The following is a 10,509-nucleotide window of genomic DNA, read 5'->3' as shown; positions in this document are numbered from 1 at the left end:
CATCTCCTGAATTCATTTAATATTTTAACCCAACATGTGGTAACACCAAAGGATTGGTAACACTGAGTGGTGCCCAATTGGTAACACTCTTTCCGCCACAGAGGAGCAATAAGGAGTTCATCAGTGAGCGCCCATTATTTACGTGAGGTTTTGCCATCTCCTGAATTCATTTAATATTTTAAACCAGCATGTGGTAACACCAAAGGATAACACCCTCGTAACACTTATATCGGTACCCAATTGGCCACAATGTTTTCGCCACAGAGAAGCAATAAGGAGTTCATCAAGGAGCATCTATTAATTACGTGGGGTTTTTAGGGAGACGGGGGCGTTTGACAAAAAATCACAAAATCTCACGTGGGAGGGGGAGGGTATAGTAAGATATCACATGTATCTATTTTTTAACTGGATATTTAAAAAAAAATAAAAAACTAGCTGTAAGTGGAATTCTGTCTTGAGGCAATTATAGCATCGTGCCTTAAGGCAAATTGCTGGAACTTCCCGTTGAATACTGAATGTTTTCAAATAGATTATCATAAATATTGTATCATTGTCTAATATAAAATAATAAAATAAAATCTGAAATATTTTCGATATACAAAAAACTAAAAAAAAAAAAAAAAAAAAAAAATCCAAAATCAATTATTTTGTTAAGACAAGCAGAAAGTTTTTTGAATCATTCAAATCGGACGCTTAGTTCTCTCAAAAACTGCCATTTTTTACATATTTAGCTCCGTATCTTCGAAATGGCTGGGCCTGCCTTTGCCAAAAACTAATAAACACTTCTCCCAATCATTACTAATTGAATTTTTTTTAGATCATTCAAATCGGATACTCCGTTCTCTCAAAAAATCGATTTCTATTTTCTGCACTCTTTGCTCCGTATCTTCGAAACGGCTGGACCTGCCTTTGCCAAAAACTAATCAGCTCTTTTCCCTATCAATAGAAATCGAATGTTTTTTGAACCATTCAAATCGGTTGATCCGTGCGCCCTAAAACGTGACTGGAAATTTGTATCCACACATACATACACACACACACACACACACACACACACACACACACACACATCCATTTTTTCTGAGGTATGCCAAAACGTTCAGAAACCTTCAAAACGTCGAGAAATGTAAAAATTTTCAATTCCGATTTTCGGCTCATTACAATAACTTACCCTACGGGAAGTTAATAAAAAAAGAAGTAAACAGTTCAAATCAGCTGATAGAGCTCCTAGCAGTTTTGATTATTGGTAAAGAAAAAAATATAAATGAGCAATATTTTTTTAGCACAATGCACTAGGAATAATTGTGTTATTTTTAGGTGGTTATTTTGTACCAGTTTTTGTTTCATTATGTATCTATCAAGTATTTCACCATTTTGCAGTTCTTTGATTTATTTTGCGAACATTTGATAAAATGCACGAGATTTTATGGAGCTTGCCATCATACTTTAGTATAATTTTTTTAAAAGGGGGGTCCTTTCAAAAAACGATCAATTTTGTAAATTCAAATACATAGTTTAATAAAAACTCCCAATTCTAGAAAACTTGGATCAATTGTGTTATTATTTTTGACTGTGGTCCTGGAAATATGATCTATTGTTAGAGTTCTATAGAAAAATATTAAAAAATTAACCACTATAACTGAAATTGATCACAGTTTGACCAACTCAAGGTATAACTTAAAAGCTCATCATTTTCAAACCACAAGAGAATTGTTTTTCTAGTTTTTTATGATCCTTTATCATCACCCTGTTTTGGCTTGGAAACCCTGTATGAAATGAAAATCAAATAATTATAGATGTTTGGCTTTCAGTTGGATGCGTCTGAATAACTAATACTTAGTATGAAAAATATTTCTCACGGTTTCTATTACTAGATTAAATGCATTTATATTTTAAATTATGCTAGATTAAATCTATTTATATTTTAAATTCATAAAAATGGAATAACCCACTAAGGTCAAGTCATGTACGTGCAACTCTAGTAGAAATTGTTAGAACTAGAGTTCAAAAAATCAGCACAATCACTTCAATTATTGGTAAAAAAATCACAACTTCAAAACAATTCAAAGGTACAACTACTAAAAACTCTTTCTAATCATTAACCCAGTCTCTGAACTTATCTAACTACTAATCATTTATTTCTGGCACGTATTTTCAATCAGCCCATATCGACGGCTAAACATTCTATTGCATCACGATTTAATGTTAATGTACTTGTCTTGAACATTTTGCTAATGGTTTCGATTATTAAAAATAATTGTTTGTGCAATTATCTGTTTGTCTAGGAGATCATTATTTAATTTGCATAGAATGGAGTTGTGCAAACTGTTTAGATAATAATTTATAATGCAATAGAAAAACACGTTATGCGTGTATTAATATTGTTCATTCGGATTCTTCATATTATTCACATACAATGCAACCTCGATCTCAAATGTAGTTTATACGACACATTTTGCAATATACATTTACTAATGAAATATAATGTTAGGCAAAATCTTTACTGCAAATTCACTTTCATTTTTCAGATAATTTTTTCACATGATTATTTTAAAACAATGCTTTTGGTGTTCACATAATAATTTCAGAATCGTGTAGCTCTTTATGATGACAGGGAAATATGATTGTATTTTTATACATTTATTTGCATTTCATTAAGTTGCAAGTTGTTTCACAAGGAAATGCGTATGCGTTGATTACGTTTATATTAACAGCAAGAATAACAACATTTTCTTAAGATTAATTAGATGAAAGCGAAATTTACATTACTTCAGCGTGAGTAATAATACTCAAGAACACGTCGTATTAATATTCTAAGAGTTTATGAAATAATAAATATGATATGATATTATCAATGTGATTTTATAATGGTAGAAAAGGTTATATGAAAAGTGAAAATATTATAGGATTGAAAATTAACTTTTGTATACTAATGCTAATTTGTAGTGGGTAGTCTAGACGCATGCGACATCAACTTTTGCCGTCATATTCTTTTCCAAGATTTTTAAAGAATCAGAATAAATACACTCCTGTTTTTGTGAATTTTAAAAATATCCCTTAGTATTATAAAATCTTTTATGAAATATAATATAGGTTAGAGCGGGCCTTAAAGGTCCGCGGGTAAAGAGGTCCACTACCGAAGTAAAGTTAAGATTTTTTGCGAATAATATTTTTTGGTTGTTGTTTGGTAAAGTCTAAGTTAACGTTTTTATGAAATATATCGTTATTTTTAAGTTAGATTCAATATTTTTTTGTAAAACTTCTATAAATGTTTACATGTGGGTAAGAAGGACCAACTAAACCTATACCCGGCTGCATGAAAATTAGTATAAAAAATGTAAATTAAGTAAAAATAAGCAATTTGCAAGAGATAGATTAAATAATTGGATATTGCAACTCTGCTGATGATTATTTCTAGTGAAATACCAGATCCGATCAAAAAATATACCCTAATTTTAAGACATTGCATCTATTTGCCATCTGGCTGTCCCATTTTACTCCGCCTATGGGGTAAAAAGAATCTGTTGACAATTTTTGATAAAAATAGCCAAAAAACACATTTCTACAATGATGAATAAGCTGAGAGTTTTACTGAACATAGTCGAATAGTTGTTTGTTCGATGTGTTATTTATTTTGGTATAATTAGATTAGTTTTTACAATACAATAGATCGGAGACAAATTGGACCTTTGTGTCCTACCGTATAACCTTTAATTATTATTTAATACATATGATTTTTTAAATCGGGAATCGGATCCATGGGATAAGATTTCTTTTAAGCAACTTATATATTGCCACTTAAACGTTAAGTTATCGTTTACACTTATGCATTCTAAAAATAATTAACGAACTATATTGAAAATTAATTTATCAGTTTAATGGAACTAGTTACCATTCAAAAAGTACAATATCTTTGTTATTCAACTTTCTAGAGTAGTAATACTAATATAGTAAAGTCTGGATAACAATAAGTGAATAACCTATATTTTGAAGTAGTAAATTAGAAACTTTCACTCTATCAACTAAAAGTATTTTCAGGAAGCAAGTTTAATCACTTTCGGGAGTAAATAAAATGCTTTAGGGATGAAATCAAATCTTTGGATTCTATGATTTTTTATTTTATTCTGAGGTTATATAATCTTATATTATCTTATATATCTATTAAAAATCATATCAAGTGTTAGGTGCTAATTGCAGAATTATATTTCATGATATTTCATGAAAGTCCTACCAATTTTTCCTTTATTTCATTTTTATTATTTCATTTGATTTTATAGATTTTTGCCAACTACTCTGATTGTTAATAAATATAATTTCATTAAACGAATAAAAGTAATGATTATTATTTATACCCTACGAATGTCATCTATAGACAAATTTTGCTTCTATCGATATCACTTTGAGTTACGTTATTGAAAATTTTAATTTGTTTTTGTGGGTTTTAATTGTTTAGGAAGTGCAATGTTTATTTTTAAATACATTTGGAAACAGTTGACAGGTCAATTGGTAGACAGGTAAACAGATAAATAGGTAGATGATAAATAAGTAGATAGATAAATAGGTAGATAGATAGATAAGTAGACAGATGATCAGGTTGGCAGGCATATTGGTAGAAAGGTAAACTAGTGGACAGGTAAATTGGAGGATATGTAAATGGAAGACAGGACAACTGGTAGATAGACGAGTCAAACAGGTTGACAGGTTAAATGGTAGACATGTAGAATGGTGTGAAAGGTAAATTTGTAAACAGGTTAATTAGTAGACATATACATTCTAACATTTGCTAATGATAATGATTAAATAAACAACTAGTGTAATAATTTGAAGTTAAAAACTTTCAAAATCATTTTTTTAGACTTGCTAAAGGTACACCTGCATTTAAGTACATGGTAAACCTGGTCACTAAACCCCTTGTAATTATTATAATCAATTATGGTTTGTTAAACAAATATTGACAAAAAATATAACAAATTATGCAATGAAATACAAAAAAGCCAGTCCTTTCCCAAAAAAATAGTTTTCAGAACCTCGAACAAGTTATAACATACAATATCCAATTTGGATCTTATAGCAGAACTAGTAACAATATTTTTGAATCAAGAGAACAATCGTTTGTTTGTTTTATATATATGCAAATATTAGTTGAAAACATTCCTAGACGTATATATTTATACGTTGAAAACCATTATTCTCTAGTTCGATTATACAAAAAAAATTTAGAATATCTAGAACTTGCTGTTGAATAAACTATTCTTTTTAGTTCATCCTCTAGTACACATTTAACAGTTTTCATCAATAATTTGATATTTTTGTATAAACTCTCTACAATTACTCATTATTTGGATTATTTTCACCATCCGATCCGCAAGTAAATATATTAATCAGTGTAAGACTGAAACAATAAGCATATTGTATGGAAAATAAGATACATATGTTTTCGAATGTATTATTAGAAAGACATCTGGAGAAAACTGCATCGATTGTTGTTTCATGTATTGTGGTTGGCACATTTCGGTTGTTATTCATTTGCAGTTCTAATTTATCTTGTAGAAAGTTTATAAACAAGTATCTATTTCTAAAGACAAAATTAATAATGGAATCTCCTGCTAGTTTTGTTCTAATTCTTGACGGTTTGTCCGACCATAAATCATAAGTCATTTATATAAAAGACTCATAATAATAATATTATTAACAATTACTAATTGCTGAGCAAAAAGTAAACGAATAGTTGTATTGGCAAGTTAAACGTGATTGTTTCATTTTTTTATATTTACTAATAAATTTATATCTTCTCAACTTCTATTTGCTTTGCGCGATCACTCTTTTCGTAACGTTCTCCTCACAAATTGGCTTAAAATGGAATTATTAGCTAACTGATCCGCAAATTTAAAACAATATTATTGCAATATTGACTATCTCAAAGGTGATTCACTTCTATGAATGAACTTGCTTAAAAAAACGGTAAGATATTTTCTAGTTGTTGCAAAGATCACGACGCGTTACGCAATGTAAATAACTGTTCTTAATCTGTTTGAAAGTAATTTGTTCGAGTAGCTCAAAAACTGTAGCCTCATTATTGAGATATTTATGGTGGCAACTGGTGGCAACATAGAAAAAATATACACCATAAAAATCTTATCATAGGATACTTTGCTTGCTTAATATAAACGCGCAATAAAATATTCAGATAAATTTCAAATTGCTGATCTTACAATCATGTTTCAGTAGTTAAATCAAATTAGCTAAGCCTATAGGTTGGTGGTGTATTTAGGTGCGTTGGCAATTTGCCTAAGCATTTTATTTTGGAACCTCTGTAAGATCTCTACATTTGAGTGGCTGGCGGTGCCCCAGAGCTGAATGCCATAGGTCCAAATGGGTTTAAGTATTGATTTGTATATCAAACTTTATTTGACATTGACACTTTAGGTTAAGTAATATTTAAAAATATATTTAGATTTAAATTAAAAATATAAGGTTTATCATGTACTTAAATGCAAGTGTGCCTTTAGTCGCAATTTTTAAATATTTGCCATTGATGTGAAATATGAATCGTTTTCATTAACTCTATGTTAAGATTGTTCAAGTTGCTGTTTTGTAGATAAATATTTAATTTCCTTTTTCATTTTTTTCAATTTGCCAAATTATAAAGTTTCATTTACCTCTTCATATTTGTCAAACATAATTTTGGTTATAAATTTAAATGATGAAACTTACTCATTAAATGAATCCAAAGCTTGAAACGATTTTCATGGCACTGTTTGAAAAATTTTAGAACTAATACATACATAATATTGCCTAAATATACCTTTGTAAAAAGTATTTAAAAAAATTATATCTATATAATTACAATCTGCCTGGTAAGTCAGATTTAGTAATTTGGATGACAAATGTGTAAATATAAGATTTTAAAATGCTACTTAGAGGTAGTCATTTTAGGTGTGAAAATGGGTGAGATAAAATTTCAGAATAGTAATAATAATTAATAAATGACGTGCAATTTATAGTTTTCTTGATAAAATACCATGATCAGATGTTCATGTTTTTCGTAAACCATAAATCTCTCATTTTATTAACTTCCCGTAGGGCAAGTTATAGTAATCGCAAAAAAATCGAAAATGAAAATGTTTATATATCTTTACGTTTCAGAGATTTCTGAACATTTTGGCATACCTTAGAAAAAATGGATGTATGTGTGTGTGTGTGTGTGTGTGTGTGTATGTATGTTTGTATGTATGTATGTATGTATGTATGTGCGTGTGTGTATGTATGTGCGGATACAAATTTTCGTCGACGATTTCGGGAACACGGATCAACCGATTTGAATAATTCAAAAAACATTCGATTCGTATTAATAAGGAGACGTGCTGATTAGTTTTTGGCGAAAGCAGGTCTAGCCGTTCCAAAGATACGGGGCAAAAAGTGCCGAGAACGGTAACTCAGTTTTTAAGAGAACGGAGCGTCCGATTTGAATATTTTAAAAAACATTTTACTTGTATTGACAGATAAAGAATTGATCAAATTTTCATGAAGGCAGGTCTAACGGTTTCGGAGATCTGATGAAAAAAGTAAAAAAAAATGCCATTTGGCGGTCAAAAATGATCATTAGACATATGCACATCAAATTATCAAATATTTATAGAGATTTTAACAATTAGTATAAATTTTTTTACATTTCTATGGGTTCCGTACCAATGTTTACGCGTTAGACGGCGACGCGGCGCTTACGGGCTTTGATATTTCGTCTTTATGCAGTTAAAGCAGTACGATTGCTCTGAAAAAAAGTTTAGATCTTCCAAAATTGTCAAAATAAAATAAAACATTTTTTTTTTTTTAAAAAAAATAAAAAAATTTTTTTTTTCAAAAAAAAGTAATTTTTTGTCCAATATATAGTTTCTCAAAAATCTTATTTTTTCAAAGTAAATTTTTTTCAAAAATCTTAATCGTTTTTAAAAAAAAAATTTTGGTACGGGAAGTTCCAGCAATTTGCCTTAAGGCACGATGCCTTAATTGCCTTAAGACAGAATTCCACTTACAGCTAGTTAAAATCTAAAGTCTAAACACATGATTAAAATGCTAAGTTCCAATAATTGCAGCTCTAAAAGCAATAATAATAATTTTACTCTTGTTGCATTTTATTTTATATCATTCCTATATACTAAGTATCCGAATGTTTTTATTATCTCGTTACCTTTGTTCTATATATTTTAATGATATTTATTGTACAGTTTTACAATATATTGTGCAAATCTTCTAGAAACATATTTATATATCATATCGACGTTACAAATTAACTACTGCATGTTTTTTACGACTCTATAAGAATTCAATGGCCAACGGGCATGGACAATTATACTTCTTCTAGACGAGACTAATAATCATGTAAGTTTACTATAACCTTGCGCTAATTTTATGTCTTAGGTATTTATTAAGTAATCAGGGGTGGACTCATCTAGTAAATAATAAATATATTTTTATCATTTTATCATTACATTGTCTTCTTATAATTAAGCTCAAATCCTATTGAAATGCGGAAAATTCGTCTCTTATATCATTTATGGATAACTTGATCAGTATTAATTATATATTATGCAAACTTGATTAAAGTTAAATAATCTACAGCTTAGTTTGAGCAAGAACCCCTAAACAAATCGGAATATATAAGTATTTAAAATTTAATATTTACGTATTAGGATTTAGGATAGGGTCCAAAAGGAAAGACATGTATGTTTATTCGAACAAGTTTCCATTATTGCTTGCATTAACAGATCTGTAGACCGCATTGCTTTTAAAGAGTCGAAAGTAAGTTTTCATGTTTGAACTATTTTAATAATAAATGTTAATCGTATATAGATCACTTTTTTGTTAATTTGCTGTAAGTTGATCATTAGTTACCAACAATTAGTTCTTGCTTAGATAATTTAGCTATGTCATAATGATAATTTGTTTTCAAAAGTGTGCGTTGGGTACGGTTGTGACATGTATTTTTTGTCCTTTTCAAGTGAAGATTTAACAGATAAAAAATCTAACACAAGTAACGAAAGAAAAGGAAAAATTCAATATGAGAAAAAAAAGATTTAACAATATGTTAATAAAATTTTAAGTATTGCTTATACACTTGATGATAACTAAATATTATCATTCGGATAATAATTGGTATGAATTAATAATAAAATGATTGAATCCAGTATAAGAACATTTTGCATATATTTTTGATATCATATTCATTTTGTTAAATGTGATACAGCCATATACTACAAAATCTTTAAAAAAATATAAGTAAAAATAATGCTAATATTAATTGTTTTTTATGAGATATGTAGGTCTTTTATATATGTAATGTAGATCCTTTAAGAATGTAATCAGATTCGCAATTGACATATTTTTTTAATGGAATAGAAATTCCCACAATCATAAGTGCTATTTTATATCAGATCTAGAAGTTAATTGATTGCAGGAACGCGCCGTTCAAGTCACTTGATACCTTCTCGATTAAGGTTAATATGTTCATATATATTCCATTCGCAATGACTTTCTCTGAATTCTGATTAATTTAATGTAAATATCTAATTGGCACGGTTAAATGTTTTTTTCTTTTGTATTTATGATTAAAAGTTACTTGTTCCAAGATAGGTCATGCTTCTAATTTTTCATTTGAGGCTATTACTTGTTAAAGGACTGAACAGGGTTATCTGATTATTGATTGATGGACAATTAGAAAAAAAAATTGAATTAAGTAGGGGAGCAGGGGGTTTATTGTAACAGTATCTTTTGGAATTAATATATCCTAAATCCTTGATTATATTTCAACGAAATAAAAGAAAAAGTAAAAAGTAAAAGTAATTCCATAACTATTCATAAGTTATTTTACAATAAATCATTTTACTTATTTATGTTTGGGCCTTTTTGTAACATCTGCAAAAATTGTCAATAAAACCACTGACAATTCAATCTTATTATCTTATTATTCAATCTTATAGCTTAGTTTTAGGGAAATAACTAAATAAGTAATTTTTCTTCACTTCTCATTAATAAACGTGAACGTTATAATTGATAAAAAAATAAAATATATAGCCTTCTAAACATCTTACAAACAATACATTCCATTGAATTTGCTTCACCTGATACACTACCCCCAAGATTGATTCGATTAATTAATGACCCAGGTGTGATTTTTTTTACTAATCAAGAAAACTACAAAATATTGCTAATACTACTACTAAATATTGCTATCACAAAATTGTAACATATCATATATTTATATATTTTACCTTATTTATAATTTCATACTTCATCAATGATATTTATGTTTTTTCTTTTTTTTTCTAGGTAAGGAATATGTTGTAAAGTGTTTGCATCTTGGCACTGCTTTTGCTGATTCGGTAAGATGAATTTTGGTATAATATTTTATTTGTGATAATTTATAACATTTATAATAGGATTTTGTTGTTTAAAATAAGTTATATCAATTGCAGATCATTTTATTCGAGTAATGGTTGGAAATTGCTTTTA

The 10,509-nt window shown here is 28.7% G+C and overlaps 1 protein-coding gene across 1 annotated transcript in view; it reads left to right on the top strand.

Moving 5' to 3' along the window:
* Window positions 1–6,944: 6,944 nt before the first annotated feature.
* Window positions 6,945–10,509, top strand: part of LOC113367008 (5-hydroxytryptamine receptor-like) — a 27,406-nt gene continuing 23,841 nt past the window's right edge. The window contains exons 1-2 of the mRNA XM_026608642.1: window positions 6,945–6,948; window positions 10,327–10,379. Of these exons, the coding sequence (XP_026464427.1) occupies window positions 6,945–6,948; window positions 10,327–10,379 (57 nt within the window). The remainder of the gene's footprint in view (window positions 6,949–10,326; window positions 10,380–10,509) is intronic.

The sequence above is a fragment of the Ctenocephalides felis genome, unplaced genomic scaffold (genome assembly GCF_003426905.1).
Source record: "Ctenocephalides felis isolate EL2017-DRISC unplaced genomic scaffold, ASM342690v1 CF-g0.4_SCAFFOLD_01170, whole genome shotgun sequence".
Classification (NCBI taxonomy): Eukaryota; Metazoa; Arthropoda; class Insecta; order Siphonaptera; family Pulicidae; genus Ctenocephalides; species Ctenocephalides felis.
The sequence above is the reverse complement of the archived record's forward strand: the minus strand, read 5'-3'. Positions and strand labels throughout refer to the sequence as shown.